At 46.5% G+C, this 18421-nt stretch overlaps 1 protein-coding gene across 4 annotated transcripts in view; it reads left to right on the top strand.

Annotated features, from left to right (window-relative positions):
* LOC142922981 (NACHT, LRR and PYD domains-containing protein 3-like) overlaps positions 1-18421 on the top strand; it is a 36956-nt gene that overhangs the window by 2649 nt on the left and 15886 nt on the right. The window contains exons 3-5 of one of the 4 annotated variants that reach the window (XM_076063914.1): positions 882-977; positions 16253-16317; positions 16535-18209. In XM_076063914.1, coding sequence (XP_075920029.1) covers positions 16639-18209 — 1571 coding nt within the window. In that variant the 5' untranslated portion in view covers positions 882-977; positions 16253-16317; positions 16535-16638. Of the gene's footprint in view, positions 1-881; positions 978-12423; positions 12810-16252; positions 16318-16346; positions 16414-16534; positions 18210-18421 lie in introns of those variants that run through there. The other 3 variants (XM_076063913.1, XM_076063915.1, XM_076063916.1) reach the window with 3 other exon arrangements.

The following is an 18421-nucleotide window of genomic DNA, read 5'->3' as shown; positions in this document are numbered from 1 at the left end:
AGACCCACTTACTCCCACAGAGAGCCATAGACTCACTCACAGAGTACACTCACACAGAGAGCCAAAGTCTCACTGACACAGAGCCATAGGCTCACTCACATGGAGACACATAGACTCACTCACACAGAGAACCATTGATTAACTCATTGGTTTTTTCGGTAAAGTCACGTATGTAGAAATACCATAAAATTATATTAAAATAAATCAATCACGACGTTTCGACCGCAACACAAGCGATCTTCATCAGGTGTAAAAACAAATAGCACATAGGGTGACATCAGCGCAACACATAGAGAGCGTTAAACTGCACGGAGGTAAATACAACAAGAAGATGAGAGACGAGAATTCAAAAAACCTAAGAAAAATTTACGTGATGCAAAACCAGTCGGCCAACGACACAGTTAGACACCTGCCTGGCAGACCACGAATTTCAGAAGAGTGCTAAATTTCGTGTTCATCCTCTGGGTTGAACATACCAGCATAGACAGAGTGAACAAATACGAGGTATAAGATAGCAGAAATACATATACAGGGACACAAGAGGTAAGAAGAGGAAAGACGGACAGAGAAGCAAGAAAAAAGGGGCCGGAGGGATGAACAGACAGAGGCTTAAAATAAGTAGTAGAGGTGGGGGGAGGGGCGGAAGAAAGCAAGGGGCACCCCACCCACCCCACCCACCCCACCCACCCATCCCACCCATCCCCACCCATCCCCACCCATCCCCACCTCACCCACCCACCCCACCCCACCCACCCACCCCACCCCACCCACCCCACCCCACCCCTCCCACCCCTCCCACCGATCCTCCCCCCAACCCTCCCCTCAACGCTCCTTTCACTCCTCCCGTCACCCCTCCACCCCTCTCCTTTCTGCTGCGTCAGGGCCAGAGGCTGAGAGCACGGGAGAGGAGGCTACACGGGGAACTGGGCCGCGTCAGGGGCGAGAGACGCGGGGCGACTCGACACTTCACAGCGTGGGTGAGTGTGGGGAGTTCGTGGTGCATGGGGGACGGTGGGTGGTGTGGTCCAGAATATAAACCACCTGTGTAGGATACACGGGGGATTTTTGATTGGTGCTTAAATGTGTGTGTGTGGAAAATGGTGTAGTGTGTGAGTGTGTGTGCGGTGGGGGGTAGGGAGGTAAATGTGTGTGTAACGCAAATTAGTATCTGGGGCGGTGTGTAAACATCACACATTGGGGAGACAAAGGCGGTCCGGCGTGGTTCTGACCACTTACCATTTCGTGTACTATGCCAGCCTTCATAGGAGCTCAATAACAGCACTTGCCCCACCAGTCTGTGGAGCTCCATGGGGGATGTTTGTGTTGGAGCTCGTGCTGTAGGTGTAGACGACGCACGACCGTGGATCCTCTGTAGGGAGCGCGCGTCTGCTGTGGGTCGCATGGAGCTGCACAAGCGGACACCGCCGCAGCGATTCCCATACCGAGTCACGAGATAGGCGCTGGGAAACACCACCATGGTGTGCTTGCCTTGTATGGTCAGTCGTGTGACTGATTATTATAATATATTAATTCACACCTGTGCACCGTGTCATGGCAGTTTCTCTGTTTTCCTTCATTGCATTTTTATTTCAGAAATATTTCACCTGCAAAATAGATTGAGTTTGAATATCTCATGCGAAAGGGTGCCCAGGGCATGTGGGGTCGTCCAATTGCACAGTGTTTAGCGCACATCACTACACACCCATGGACTAAATCCAGAGGCGAGTGACAAATGAATCAGTTCTGCCCCCCTCGCTTCACCAACCCGCACTAGTCAGCATGGTGAAATATGGTAAAAAATCAACACGACCGACAGGGCATAGGGTGCCCATTATCCAGAAGTGCTTTACTTTATGATCACATCCACATCTAATGTGGATTTGGTTATTTTTCTTTAGTTTTCTTTGTTGCATAAATACAACTTGACAAGATGTGTACTGCTTCATTCTGGTACATTTACTGTTTTTCAGTGCATTTCAGCACTGGGTGTGTTTGTTGGATTTATTGTTTGTCACGTGAGGTTAAACACTAACAAAATATTTTATGAACCAGGCAAAGTTCACTAAGCTATTAGATTTTTCATTGAACTGACAGATGCTGTAACCTGGTCCCTTGGGTACCCAGGCCTTCCTATAGTATAACTCCAGGAATCGGCAGATTTTTATTTTATTGTACCAAGTAAGGTCCACTGAGCTATATAGCTGTTTTTCAAAAGCAACCTGGCCACAAATCGTAGCTCAACGAAGTGGCTTATCACGTGGAAATTTGTAGCAGCCAAATACTGTAAACGCATATTTCTAAATGTGGAGGGAAAAAAACTCGAGGATCCAGAGAAAAACCCACGCCACCACGGGGAGAATATGCAAACTCCAAATATCCAGGCGTCGGGGTTGGAATCGAACCGACGACCTCCTGCATTCCAGGCGAAGGGGATAACTTGTTGCCACCACTGAGCCCCTTGTTAATCTGATGTGGTATACTGGTACAGCCCCTGGTGGCCTCGGAAACTTTACTGACCTTTGCACCATTGTGTAGTCGGTTAAATTGAGTCGCAGACATACTCTTTGGAGGCAACAAATTTATTTATACCAACACGAAGGGGTAACTTCCCTTTTACCAGATAACAACCTATGGTGGTGGACCACCAGGCTATCTGCGCTAACACTCTGGGATAGCTACAATGAGCAGGACTCCAGCTTGAGTCCTGCCCATGTGTTGGTGACTCTTCACGGACGTTGAATGTAGATCTTTCAGAAGACAACAGCAAAGCTGAACCCCGGTCCCTCTGGGGACCCGGTTTATATGCTCACTAGTCGTGGCCGGCTCTGCCCTTGGCCACGACTACCTTCTCGATTCCTATTGCAAGATCTCGCCCTGATACGTGACTACCCACTAGCCCCAACTTGGGGCCCCTGTGTAGACTTTACCCGTCATGTACCTTCCAGGGTCAACCAGAGTGCAATGGCCCACATTAACCTCATTCATGGTTGACACTTTCACACCCCTCCTATAGAGAACAGCACTGCACGCCACACGTGGTGCCACTCAGCGCCATGACTCAGCGCTCACCAAGCCCCACTAGGGCTGGTACTACACCCACATATATGGGGTGTCGGTGATGTAATTACATCGCACGCCGTGCCTCTCAGGCCGGCACTACACAGTGGCATTCCCGATGTCACTACATTACCCCCCCCCCCCCCCCCATTCGTAGCATTCAGCCGTCCTGGCTGTCAACTCCCCCTTAAAACTAACCAAGTGAATAAGTTCTAGATTTGAAGCTTTCGTGACTGCAAGGATCCATACTCTTTGGTTCTATTCGGTAAAGTCACGTAGGTAAAAAAAAAAACAACAAAAATCATGACGTTTCTTCCACAACACAAGTGGCCTTCATCAGGTGAAGGGGACCGTACTGTCATGAGGACAGCGTTAGAGTGAAGACAGTCCATCCCAGGTCGCGTCCTTTTAAGCTGTGTGGGAGGAAACAAAATGCTTTGACAAAGGAATTAGCATAAAATGACCGTAACGCACAAGAGGACCGGCACGGAGGGGGGGAGGGGGTGTGAATTGGAACGTAGAGGACCGGCATGGGGCGGGGGGGGGAGTTTACAAATGTAGGTGTGAAGTGAAATAAGCTTCTATGAAAGTTTGGTATATCACTATTTGGATAAATACCATTGAAAATTAGTTTAATGTTTGGTATGATTTAGAACATCTTTCCAATGGTTGCTTAAGTGAATAAGGTGAAAAAAGCGAGTAAAAGTGACTAAACGCTATGTGTGCCTCAATAACAATAACAAATAGCATATAAATAACCAAGCCCACCTATACAATATATACACTAGCTGCAAATGTACAGAACAACACGAGAAAATATAAAACGCGAATGCACGGAATCCCCTCCATCACCAACAACTCCCATCCTCACCGTGTAACAATACCCATAAGCACAACAAAGGCTAGGTTCAGCCAATAACCGATATGGCCTACTGAGTGTGACAAGCAACTGATGGTGTGGGAGCGTGTGTGCATGGGTGTCACAAAATCCGAAGAGTTTTTGAGCGAGTCCTCGTGGCTGGGCCTCCAGTGGAGGTGGGCTCACTCTCCCTGGAGGTCCCAGGGGGAATATGCAACTGTCCAGTCGAATCCGGCTCCTCACGAAGAGCAGTAGGCCGGGTCGACGGGTTCTCCTCTCTCGAATCAAGTGAAGACAGCGCAGGCGGCGGCTCGGGGGACATCAGGCGCGCGGCACCTGAGGGAGGAAGCACACGACTCCGCTGAGGACCAACCTCAACGTGCACACATGCCAGCTCGCCGGACACATCTGTCCCTCGGCGCCCACAGTGTGGAGATGGAACAAACTCACAGGGAGCAATAAAGGGCTTAGGGCAAGAGGAGTGTACAAATCAACTCCGCCGCCCCAAGCGGATCTGGACACACTGCGGTCGAATGACCCGAATCACATCAACCAGCCCTCTCCAGGGTTTGAGCAATTTGGGCGATGTACCCACCGGTACCTGTGGACAGTGCAACCAAGCTCTGTCCCCAGGTGCCCATTCATGTTTTTGAAGTACGGAAGCCCCTCAGCCATTCATTGGCCAATCGGCACGAATCAGAATTTACCCTGGAAGTCTCCCGCACTTCTGAATGCTTTTGAAGGGTACAGCACACGGAGTCAGAGATTTAAGATTTAGCCTTGTTGGGTGCGGCTTGTAACTGAACATGAATCAGGGGGTCGTGTTCTCGCTGACCTGATGACTCAACATGGAGGTCAGAGTTCTGTGCAGCCACCTCAACCATACCATCCATCTGCGGATTGTGCGGTGACATGCGTACTTTCTTGGTTCACAACTAATGCACACCTCTTGCAATAATTTTGAAGAAAATGTTTTGCCCTGATTGTTCAGAAGACGTTCGGGAGCACTCTTGTCCATTATGTAGTGGGTAATAAACTGGAGGAAGCTTACTCTGAGGCAACACATTTATTATAACATTAACAGGTTATTACACAATGGGGTAATGGCCCCTTTCACCCGATACTCTATGGAGGTAGTCCCTCCAGACTAGCTTGCCTCTCACTGGCTATCACGACATCTATACTGCTGGGGCTTGAGTCTTCGCTTGAGTCTTCACTGGTTATCAGCTGGAGCTTTCACTGGTACAAGCTCGAGCCGACCCTAGCCAGGGGTTCGGCTCTGCCCATTGGGCTCTACTCTTCAGGGCTCCAGGATGCTCTTCAGTCTTCGGCCGGACAACAACTGCTGGGACCGCTCAGGGACCTGACTTATATATAGGCTCCTGGCTCACTCCGCCCCTGGCCACGCCTTCCTTCTAGGACCGTCTCCGAGGGTCTGGAGAATGACATCATCTCCCCAGCCCCCTTCCCGGGATCTGGGGTCCCGACCGTTGGTCACGATGCTCCCCTAGGGATTGCCTTGGCCAACGGCCCGTCATCATTAATCCAGCAGGTTCAGCCTCCCCTCTGCTCCCTACTGACACAAGCTAGTACTGCCGGCTATGATTAGTGGCGATCATGTTCAACCATGCCACTACAATTACATAGCCATTGAGGAATGCCTCAGTGATCTTTGCCGCCAACTGTTTGGGAAGCGGCCAGGCCACAGGCCATCATGAGAAATACTCGACTCCCACCAGAAAATATTTATTCCCACGAGCGGCTTCTACCGCGTGTACTGCACACACCCCTTCAACAAATTAGCAGCATCCTCAGCCATGCCAGGCCAGAAGAAATCCGACTTACGTGTGGCCAATGCTAGTTTATGCACACCCAAGTGCAACAGACGCTCGTGCACCGCCCAAATGACCTTACCCCGCAGGGCGGTGGGCACAACAATGTTGGAACATCGCATCTCTCCGTCCCAATGCATGAGCAATCCACCTCTGAGAATGAAAGAGGCGACACCCCATCGATCCTCTCCCCCATCAGTCTCTCTGACTCCGCATCGCAATTTAAGCAGGGAAGCGTCCTCAACCTGGAGGCGCCCCCATTCTTCGTGGTCCAATCCAATGACAGCATCACGCGCCACTGGATCCCCAGCTCCCTCAGATGTTACAACCTCGGCCGATGCCGTAAGGGTAGGGGGCGAGTGTTCGTTGCGCGGCTTACAGCGACCGGAGCCCGAAAAACTTGCGCAACTCTCGTTCGTGGGTAATCGCGAGAGGGCGTCCGCGTTCGTGTGATGGGAGCCTTTGCGATAGGTAACCTGAAAAGAGTAGTCACGGAGGACCTCCAACCAGCGTGAAAGTTCGCCAGATGGCTGGTCAACCTGCAGCGCGTACTGCAGCACCGCGTGGTCCGAGCGCACCTCAAAGTCTCTCCCATACAAATATGGAAGATACTGTTGCAAGAAAAACACGATAGCTAACAGTTATCAGCGTGTGACACAGTACCGCTGTTCAGCCGGAGACAGCACTCTGCTTCCTTATGCGATAACACTCTCGATGCCATTGACAACTAGAGACAGAACAGCTCCAATGCCAGTGTTACTAGCATCTGTATCAAGGACAAACGGCAAGGAAAAGTCGGGGTAGTGGAGGGGAGGGGCGTTCACCAAGCCATCTTGGAGTGCAACAAATGCGGCCTCCTCATGGGTGGTGCCGATGTCACAAGTCGAGTAGACTGAAGTGCTGTGACAAAAGGGCCATTGCCTGAATCGTCTCTTACTATAAACATTTCATTTCAAAGCGGTGTTATCGAAGAAGTTTTTTTGGAAGATAAATAACATCGCGATGGGGGGAGGGGGAGATAGCGGGATTGAGGGGGAGCGATTAGGGGGGTTATAGAGGTGGGTGTTGAGTAAAATAGTATCAGTGTCTTGTGCTTGAGCCTAGGGGCTATGCCAAGGGGCTAGGACATTGAGAACACGGATTCGAATGAACGTCTCATCTTGCCACATGCTTTTTTTACTATCTCCATCAGTAACAAAATCAATCTACAAAGCAACGCTGCTTCTAAAATGGGTATAGTACTCTGAAGCATGTAAAAATGGTAATGTACTGTCAATCGTACTTTAACAGGAGCATTGTCTCTTTAAAGGTCACGGTTTTTGTTGTTGACATGAACTCTATTGGCTTCCACCTCCCTGTTCACAGAGATCGTCAATAGAGGCTGAAGTCTGTTACTCGCGCACAGTCAGTCGAGGGAGTGATAGCCCTCACTGTGCCCTTCAGCCCGTGGCGTTGCCTATGGGACTCATTGTCCCGTAACATCCCGAGTTCACAATGTCGATTAAAGCGACACCTTTGTTTAATAACGATCCATGAAATTAGTGGGACTTTATATAGTGTGACAGTCTTGTCTTTGGTAATACTGTACTCATGTTTGTTTCTGTTGCCTGGTTTTTAATTGGTAAAGCTGTGATCGTGTTTGATCCCTCCACTGGTATCCGATTAATTTCTGCATCAAGCACAATATCCCCTTTGCTGTCTTCAAGTTCCACCATGGACACGCTCCTGCTTGCCTCTCCCATCATCTTATTCCCCTCCCAATGTTCTCCTATATCGTCCCTACCATCTCGCTTTACTCCCCTTCACTCATTCTCCGCCCAGCAACCAAGGCTTCCTGTTGGAACTTCTAATCAACCTTTACTCATTCGGAGGTCACTCATTCCCTTTTCTTTTGATGCAATTATTTGGGCCTGTCACTTACCATCCACAGATTTCTCCTGTGATCATCACTTTATGTTCTCTCTTTAGAAATGTAGGCTGAATGTACACCTCCTTGTTCCCAATGATGATTGTATCTCACTGATGTGCACATCACCTTGACAGAGGCTCTTTTTAAAGGCACTCTAATTGATTATTTCTCATTTCACAGCCTCAACTACACTACTCAGCAGATTATACCCCACTTTGTTCGTCAAGACTTGCTTGAGGCAAATATAAGTATGGTCCAACAACTTCTATGACTGACACGGCACGAGTAAGACTGCCTGCAGTCCAACCAAAAAGGCTGCATCATTGAAAGCTGGTTTCAAGCCTGCCCTCCACGTGTGTTAAAAGATCTTACTCACCCATGTGATGATAGTTGAGCCTCTGGGTGTCAGCATTTCTGCTCTGATATTGCAAGTGTTGGATACTAGTGATTTCTTTCATTTTTCTTAGGGTACCTCTCACTTTATACTCAAATGGCTCAATGCAGAAGGTGTAGGTTCTTTGGTTGCTGTGGCTTGCATGAGCTCTTCAAAGGGATATGACGAAGAGCGATTCTGCATTTGGGAGCATAATTACTTCTAGCATGCTAGTTTCCGCCTTCAACTGCTGAGGAGCTTGCCACTGGCATTTGTAATTGCGCAGGAAATATTAAAGTAGGCTCCCCTGAGCTGACTGAAGTTTGCAAAGTCATCCTTTATTTGACTGAGAGTTATTATTCAACTGCTGCAGCTTTTCCATCAGGCCCCCTCTGTTCATGCCAGATCTGAGTTTTGCATTGCCTTCTTAGGCCCTTGTAGCAGTTTTTACGTTCGTTTTTCAATTAAACACCACGTTTAATCACTAATCCATTCATTTCCAATATTGCAACAGGTTGTTGGGCTGGTCTTGGCGGCGTTGTTTACATAATCTTGAAATTGTCCCAAACTGTTGGTTCCTCATTAGACAGGAGCGTGCATTACCACTGCCCACCTCCACATTACAACCATCCCCACCATAAGAATTATATCCAGTATGAGCTGGAGAAGCTTTTGTTGAACTTCGAGAGTACTACTAAGAAATGGGGTTTACGTTCATCCCCACATAAAACAAAGCACCTGCCTGGGTATTCTGTCATCGTATTCTCCCATCCCTCCACTCCCCATGAGCAGTGGGGCAGTTTTGGACAGAGCAGAACAATTTTCCATACCTGGAAAGGGTGCATGTGACTAGCTCCAGTTTGGCAGCAGAGGTCATGCTCCGAATCGGTTGAACATAATTATCTCAGCTGCGTAACACACTGTGAATGCTACATTGCCTGTCGCTCCATGTAAAGCTCTGGGTCTTCTCAGCCAGATATCCCCTCCCTTCTCTACATTTGAGAAATTTGGATCCCTTTTAAAGGAACATCCACACTGGTTTTGCATATTCAAGTTGTCTACGATCCACCGTGGGCTTAACAAACTAGATTATGTGAGCAGCTTAGATCCTTGAATGATCTGGACAAATGCCCATCAGTGAGATACTAAGGCAGGTGAGGCAGCATTGGCTGGGTCATGTAGCCCAAATGCCCAGTCACTGTGTACCCAAACAGCTTCTGTTTGTCCAGATATAAGGGGCTTATCGCTATAGGCAAGAGTTTGACTGCAGTGTAACAGAAGGATGGTGGAGCTGTTTGGGCTTGCCAACAGCTCGACCAGTGGTTTCAAGATCAGCGTCTCTGGAGGAGTTTTGTGAAGGATGTCCGCCTCCAGCAATAACGGAGGGCGGAGGAGTGATGCTCACAACAACGAGCGGAGTGCAGAATGAGTAAAATGCAGCAAGGTGGAACAGTAGGGAGCACAGGTGGTAGATCTGCCAGTCATCCCTGTCACTCAACCCATGACACCTTTATCTATCCTGTAACCTACTGCCCATGAGCCTTCGGCAGTCCACATGACCTCAATGTGCACTTAGCCTGGCACAAACACTTTTTTGACGTCACCAATTTTGAGTGGCGAATGGCTTTTATTGTTATTGTGTTTATGTATCCACCCCTTCATGTGTCGTACTGGCCTTCTTAGGTGCTCGCTAGCAGAACTAATCCCAATAATGTAAAAAACGATATGGGAGATTTTTCTCATTTGTATCTTGTATGTTTGTGTACATCGCCTATGTGTGTTTGTGGCGAGCCATGCTGCACAACAAACTCAGCCACAGTTATCAATAGCACGTGATATCTACACTGGTTTTGGGTCCTCTAGGTTGTGTCTGCATTAAATGAGTGCCTGGTACAATGGGTAATCAGTATAACCTATGAGACAAACGTGGCCAGGTGTGGTGCTGGCCATTTCTACCCCACTTTGCGTGCAGGTCTTCAAAGGGGCTCACTAACAGCACTTGACCCACCAGTCTGTGGAGCTACATGGGGGATGTTTGTGTTGAAGCTCGTTCTGTCGGCGTAGAAGACGCTCGACAGTTTATCCTCTGTAGGGAGCACGCGTCTGCTGTGTGTAGCGTGGAGCTGCACGATAGTGAAACCAATAGAGTTGTTGCGCCTTGGGCGTAAACATCAATGTATGTCCATTTGCCAGGTGTTATTTTTTTCATTTCCTGTGGAGATGTGTGCTGTATGAGAGAAAAAGCGACTAAGCCCACGCCCTCACCCCCTTCTCCCTATTGCATTATCTCCTCGTACTATTTGACTACTCATAAAATCATACGTATATAGTGACACCCCAGGGATAAATTAATATTGCTTGTTATAGCACCTTCTTGTAGAAAGAACGCTGGTTAAGTCAGACCGGCCTGTATATGTACAGTATAGATATTTAGTTTGCAGCAATGCAATACACACAGCTCAATACACAAAGAGTTAAATGTATAAATATCTCATACTAAAGAATGGATTACTTGGGTTTACAAACATGATGTACAAAACTCGTTATAGTCTCATGCTCTGCATGCTGTTGTAAATGCACGTGGTGCATACTCACTGACCAGATGCTTCGTTATTATTGATACTAATAAAAAATGTTAAATTAAGAATTTTCTTCATCAATTTCTCACGTTAAACAAATATAGGGAGGCGTTCATCCAGCGGTAGAGAGACAATGGCTGCTGATTATGATGTAACGTGCCGCTAATTTTGAAGAATTTCTAAGAGACAGTGCAAGTGGAGATTCAAAGGCATAGGAAGGTGGTTGCACAGACACCTGGACCACTGCTGTCCTGTATAAGTGATTTATTTAACATAATGAACATTACAGTAACATTGACGTTGCCTCATGTGTGTACTTTAAGTTTTGGCTTCCCCACACAAACACACTACCTCCACAAAAGGTCATGTTTACTCATTTCTGTGAAGCGTATTCAAGTTTAATTTATTAGGTATAGCCCTGTGAGCCATGCGGCTCTTAAGTCGGGTGCAAACGCAACAAACAAAATATGAATCTACATTGCAGAAAACTATTGAACCACAACCAGACCAAAATAAAGCTACAAAAACAATGTAACAGCAGTAATCATAGGAACTGTGATTTTAAAATTAACAAACGATAAACATAACATGTACGACAAAACCTGCAGCCATAGCTGGCAGCACGACACTCCCAGTGTATGATGTGTGAGTGAGTCAGCAGCAGCGTGAGTGAGTGTATGATGTGCGAGTCAACGTATGATGTGTGAGTCAGCGTATGATGATCGAGTCAGTATTAGGTTGAGCGAGTACATGATGTGTGAGCCAGCGCATGATGAGTGAGTCAGTGTATGATGTGTGAGCGAGTCAGCGGCAGAGTGAGTGTATGATGTGCGAGTGAGCCAGCACACGATGAGTGAACCTGTGTATGATGAGTGAATGGGTCAGTGGTTGTTCGAGTGTATGATGTGTGAGTGAGTAAGCGCATGATGAGCGAGTCAGTGCATGATGTGTGAGCGAGTCAGTGCATGATGTGTGAGTGAGTCAGTGCATGATGTGTGAGTGAGTCAGTGCATGACGTGAATGAGTCAGTGTATGATGTATGAGAAAGTCAGTGTCGGCTCCCTCTGCCCGCGCTGTCGCCCCCCCCTCCCCCCGGCTCCGTCGCCCCCCCCCCCCGGCTCCCCCGCCCCGTCGGCCTCCTGGCTCCATCGGCTCCCTCCGTCGGCTCCCCCGGCCCCCTCACAAATGGCCCCGCCAGCCGCTGCTGGGAGCGCGGTATGTGACGTCATACCACTGCTAGACAACCTCAGAGCACCCTCTACCCATACATTGAGAGCATGGGAGTGCCCACTACATAGGGACTACCCAAGATCAAACCTGGCTCCCACCCTCTAATCGTCACTCAACTAGAGGTGACGCTATCCCGATCATTGCACATTACAACGCAATTTGCCGTCTGCGTGGCATCACGATGGTCGAGGCAGTGAGCACGTGGTGTCACGCAGCTGCTTAATCTGCTAAACCTGTGTGGTGTTTTGAATTAGGTTTACATTTTACTTTTCTTTATCGTAGTGTTGTGTTCATGTGAATGTTCAAATGCTTGCACTGAAGAGTGTTTTGAGATGCCTAAAGTGTTTCGATGCAATTGTATGTATTTCTATATATTCCAATGACAATTTTTAAGCTTTCATTACAATTTAAATAACTCAATGTATTCACAATCAAATACCTAAAGTCACAATTGTACCTAACCGAGACCTCTCAGATTTTAGTAGCAACATTTTATTTTTATAATTATTATTCTTTCCCGTACCTGTCTAAAATTACACGACTATGCTTACAGGTGACACATGATTTGTTTTCATTTTCTTCAGGTGACTCGATGCATTTGTCGTGATGGCATCAAAAGTTTCTGCATGTGAGAGCATTAAAACTAACAAAGTGAATCTGCAGAAATACCTCCAGGCGAAGTCTTCAGAAGTGCTTGACTATTCCTATCAAACAGGGATAGTCCTGGACAGTGTATATGCGTCCCTCAAAAGCGAGAATAACCCCATGGCACGAACACGGGACCTGGTTGACCTGGTGCTCAACAATGGAGAAGAAGTGTGCATGAGATTCCTTAAAGATGTGCTGGTGCCACTGAGATCCGAGATCCCTCTCTTGGGTCAGTGGATATCACAGCATGAGCAGCAGCTCAACGTGATGGGTGTCGATCTGAGCACAACTGCGGGTAAAGCCATCCCTGGAGCAGCTTCTCGTGAGTGATGCTAAACTTCACGTAACCATTCGCATGTCTCTGGCAAGTTTAAGCGAAGGAATTGCTTTGAACTGATATGAACTGTCATTTGATATTCGCAAACTGCACAACTCTTGCATAACAACATCCCTCTCAGGAGGAGGACATTCATATTCCATTCCATAGCAGGGTATGTACAAGGGATCAGAAATTTGGAGGAAAGGATGGATGGATAATGGAAATGTGTGTCAGTATCAAAACATTGCATCCACACTGTACCCCAACATTCCTGAATTTCTGTCCTATCCTACACCTCCCTTTCCTTGCAAATGACTTAAACATGGTGATTTTCTCTCACCTCTTCAGACACAGGCATTTTATTTGAGCTGGAAGAATATAATGAGCTATGAAGCTCTCTTTCAAGTGTCAAGCCCAATATGTTTGGCCATGGCAGCAAACCCATCAGCTGCCTTGGTCTCCATGACTTGGTACAATCTGGATTCCACCAAGGCCATTTCGTTGAAACTGTTTCCCTATTGAGGGTGAATGACCACCTCTCTTAAATTATGGAAGCTGCTTCTAGTTCTTGACTTTTGGGCTGCTTTGGATACCACACACCACTCCATCCTATTGAATCGGCATGGCTACGCAGGCATCTCTCACACTTCCCCATTGCTTCTGCTTCCCCTCTAAAAGTGAGCCCTATTTTTGCAAGCAAGGACTGCCTTCTGTTCAGAAGTCCCAATTATATGGTGTTCCACGTGGCTCGGTCCTTGGCTATCTGCTCTTCTCAGTATAATGTCTCCTCCTTTGTGGACATTGTTTACTCCTAATTTTTTTATATTGACTAGCTATGACTGCTATTCTCTTTGGTTCTATTCAGTAAAGTCACGTAGGTAAAAAATAAAACAACAAAAATCACGACGTTTCGGCCACAACACAAGTGGCCTTCATCAGGTGAAGGGACCAGGCTGTCTCGAGGACAGCGCTGGAGTGAAACACAGCCACGCTCAGACCGCGACCTTTAAGCTGTGTGCGAGGAAACAAGGTGCCTTGACAAAGGAATTAGCATAAAAATTTGCATTTGATTGGCCGACTTAGCATGATGAACGGCGTAGAGGTGGTGTACATGCGGGTGCACATGCCGGTTGGCGCGGAGGGGGAGTTTACCTATTGATGGTGTGAAAAGGAAATTTTTAAGAGCTCATTGCATTTCGGACCAACACCACCTGACCCGTGAATTAAAACATGTACACCTGGCCCTCAAAAGGAATGGATACTCTGACCGTACCATCCGCCAAGCTGTTTCTCCCTCCATACAGAAACAACCACTTGATACTCCGGTGAAAACCATCACACTACCATATATAGCAGGCGTTACTAAAAAGATTTCCAAAATTCTAAACAAACACAAGATCCAGGTCCGGTTCAATACAGTACACAAAATTCGTGATCTGATCCCATCCGTGAAGGATGTCATTCCTGACTTACAGTACCCCGGGGTTTACAAATTGAGTTTTACCTGCGGTGCTTGCTATATCGGGGAGACAAAGCGACATGTCTCTGACCGAATTCGCGAGCACAAATCAGATTTGAAACACGGCAGAACGAATTATTCTGCCGTAGCTGATCACTGTTACAACGCTGTGGGTGATCACGATATAATTTTCTCCGATACCAAGGTTCTTTGCAAACCCACGGGTTTTTATCAGAAATTTGTTTACGAGGCAATTCAGATCTACAAACACAGACACAATTTCAACCGAGAAGATGGTTTCAAATTAAGCAACCATTGGAAAGATGTTGTAAATCGAACCAAACATTAATCTAATTTTCAATGGTACAGTATATTTTTCAAGTAGTGGTACCCCAAACTTTCGCAGCTCTTAAAAATTCCTTTTTCACACCATCAATAGGTAAACTCCCCCTCCCCCCCCACGCCAACCGGAATGTGCACCCGCATGTAAACCACCTCTACACCGTTCATCATGCTAAGTCGGCCAATCAAATGCTAATTTTTATGCTAATTCCTTTGTCAAGGCACCTTGTTCCCTTGCACACAGCTTAAAGGTCGCGGTCTGAGCGTGGCTGTGTTTCACTCCAGCGCTGTCCTCGAGACAGCCTGGTCCCTTCACCTGATGAAGGCCGCTTGTGTTGTGGCCGAAACGTCGTGATTTTTGTTGTTTTATTTTTTACTAACGTGACTTTACCGAATAGAACCAGAATATGGATCCTTGCAGTCACGAAAGCTTTAAATCTAGAAATGACTGCTATTTCTAATGACACCCCGCCTTTTAATGCCATTGACTCATGAAACGGAACCTACTCTCTCCTCTTAACTCTTGAAAAATGTTGATACTCCTACTGATACTCCTGCTGTTATGGAGTGACTCATGCAGAAAGCTATGGCTGCAAAGTTTGGTAGTACATGTTACGTGTATCTTTTATTGTAAAATTTAAATTAGTTCCTATGATCACTGTTACATTGCTTTTATAGCTTTATTTTAGTGATTTCTAAAACGTTTTGGTTTAGCCATATTTATTTGTTGTAGTACAGAGTTAGACTGATAACTTTAATCTAAATTGTCTTATGGTTGTAATTGTTTGGCTCGCATCCCACTGGGATGTTTGCACACAGCATTGATATACGGTGCTTTTTCCGGAAGACTTTGCTGTTTTTTCCTGGATTTTTCTGTTTGCGCGTAGTCACTTTAAGATGTTTCTTGTTCCTGGTTTTGTTTGTTGCAGTTGCACCCGATTCAAGAGCCGAATGGCTCACAGGGCTATACAAAATAAATGAAACTGAAACTGGATTGGTTATACTTCACTCCAGATTCAACGTCAAATTTGTAGACCTCGTCATTTGTAAAAAAGTCCACGGGAGATAATGACTCCGAATATATGATTCCCGAGAAATTAAAATAAGATCAGATACAGAGGGATCAGGCTACTCATGGTCACCATTGCCCAAGTGGTGAGAGACTGGGTTCAATGTTTCCTTGGAAAGCTGATGGAAGTTGTTGAGCAAATTTGTCATTGGAAATCGACACTCTCCACAATGTAGTGGCTGCCACAGTGTTTGCTGATGATGCAGTAGCCAGATTAGTTGAAGTTCAAGTGAACCTACGATGTATCACGTGGGATGCTACGAGTGTTGTGATTCATGTGTCTGTTCTTGTGGAAGTGACAGCACTTCATCTTCTCTGCTGCTAGGACCGTGGCTGGTGTACTGCACTCCACCAGTGTAGCCCCCGTGCTACGTGATGTAGGCCAGCTTGAGATGGGAGAGGAAACACAGCCCCAATACCAGTGAAATATAAAAAAAATCAACATCCTAGACAAAAAAAAAATCGATAATTGTAGGATAAGGCAAGCAGTGCATTTTACACACAGATTGATAGAATTAGGTTGTGATGATGCTGATGTACACGGTAATGCTAAATGTGGTACTATCTTTTTCACAGGCAAAACAAACAAGACACATGGTGGTAGCATTTTTGTTATGATAAAACATATTTTTTTACAAAAGGTACAGTGTTTATAAAAATTGCATTTGGAGAATACACATCGTGAAAACTTCCACACAATAATTCATGATGTACATGATGTTGCTGCATTATCCATGGTGAATGAATTCGCTACGCTTTTTTTACATAGTTTATTTTAAACATATTTGTCTGCTATAGGAATATGTTTTTTATTGTAAGTGAAACTGATCTGCTCGTTAAATTATTTGTGTCATTTAGATAAGCCTGGTGATGATTTCAGAGAATTATTGCTGAAGCTGACATCATTAACACGAAACTACGACGCACGACCTGGAGAACCTGCAGTGTTTTTGCTGGAGAGGATGGTGAAGCCAATTCTGGTTCCCTACTACCGCCATCAAGAAACCAAGGAGCACGAGTTACTAGCGAGAGGCAAGCAGCACGAGGAGCTGATGAAGAGAGCACAGAGAGAAGGGATTACTTACAAGAAGCTCTTTGATCACATTGGAAAAAAAACACACCCCCGACTGGTTATTGTAGTGGGGACTCCAGGCAGCGGTAAAACCATGTTGAGCAAATTCATTGTGCACAGCTTGCTGTCAGGTGAGAAAGTATTTGCACGACGCTTTGAGCACATCGTGCTCATAAGGTTCAGGGAGATAAATGATATTGGAGAGGTGTCACTGGCAGAGCTGTTTTCTAAGCTGCACTCATGTTTGGGAAACAAAGCGGATGAGGTTTTCGCAAACCAAGAGAGAACCCATTTTGTTATGGACGGGTTGGACGAGTTTGGAAAGCGCCTTGACTATGCCAATGCGTGCACTGATCCACGTAAGACGGCAACAGTAGAAGCCATCATTGCTGCCCTAGTGAATGGAAATCTCTTGCCCAAGGCCTCGGTCTTGATAACGACCAGACCCATTGCCATGGAACAACTGAGTCAAGTGAATGTTGATCGAGCTGTTGAAATCACTGGGTTTTCCAACAAAGATAAAATAGCATTTTTTAACAAATTTTACCAAGATAGAAGTCTAGCAGAAAGGGCACTCAAGCTCCTGCAGGAAAATGAAACAGTGAATACATTGTCCCAGAACCCTTCATTCTGCCATATAGCAGCCATTACACTGAAGGAACATTTACAAAAGTCTGAACATTCTGAGATTATCCTCAAATCAATGACCGACCTCTTCACACAATACGTGTTTGGGCTCATAGTACACCATGGACGTGGCAGCTGCTGTGCCAAGGAAATTGTATCGTCTCTTGGCAATATGGCTCTGAAGGGGGTTCAGCAAAACATCCAGATGTTCAGCCAAAAAGATCTAGAAGAGTTTGTTGTTAGTTCTTCTGAACTAGGAAGTACATTCATCAACAAAGTGTTCACATGTGAGGGCATTAAACAAGGGAGTTGTTATTCATTTTCACACTTGACAATGCAGGAATTCTTTGCAGCGATAGCTCTGCATCTGTCACATTCAACATGGCCAGTGAATGACGTCATCAAGGCTATTAAGGACAGCAAAGATGGGAGGTTTGATGTGTTTCAGAGGTTTTTTTGTGGACTGGCATCAAGCACTCCATGGAAGTTCTTTGAGGGTATCTTGGATCCTCCATCTGCAGATTATCAAAAGGAAATAATCGAGTGGCTCAATCGCAGCATGAAGAATCGGATGGTTGACAAACACAGGCTCAACAGTCTCCTGCACTGCGTGCACGAGCTGCACGACCGCAAGTCCCTGAGTGATGTCACTCGGTCCATGACTGAGATAGACCTGTCATTCACAAGGCTGTCCCTGCCAGACTGCGCTGCCATCTCCTGGATCCTGCTGCAGCGAGAAGAACCTGTGGAGACACTCAACCTGTTCGGCTGTGGCATCGGCACCGAGGAAATGAAGAGGCTTCAGCGTGGACTGCACAGATGTAAACATCTAGTGTAAGACTGGCACACCTTGCATTCACTACTTCACAAATTGTGTGTGCATAATTGTGCGTGATATCAACTCAGTTTCAATTGAGCACCAGGTGCAGTGTGTAAAACATCGCTACTCGGGAGACAAAAGCAGCCGGGCGTGATACTGGCCACCCACTCCATCATATGCCATGCCGGCTTTCATAGGTGCTCCCTAACGGCACTTTCCCCAGCAG

The sequence above is a fragment of the Petromyzon marinus genome, unplaced genomic scaffold (genome assembly GCF_048934315.1).
Source record: "Petromyzon marinus isolate PM22_M1 ecotype Great Lakes invasive population unplaced genomic scaffold, UKy_Petmar_22M1.pri1.0 PM_Scaffold_24, whole genome shotgun sequence".
In the NCBI taxonomy this organism is placed as follows: domain Eukaryota; kingdom Metazoa; phylum Chordata; class Hyperoartia; order Petromyzontiformes; family Petromyzontidae; genus Petromyzon; species Petromyzon marinus.
This window is presented reverse-complemented; position numbering and strand designations above follow the sequence as displayed.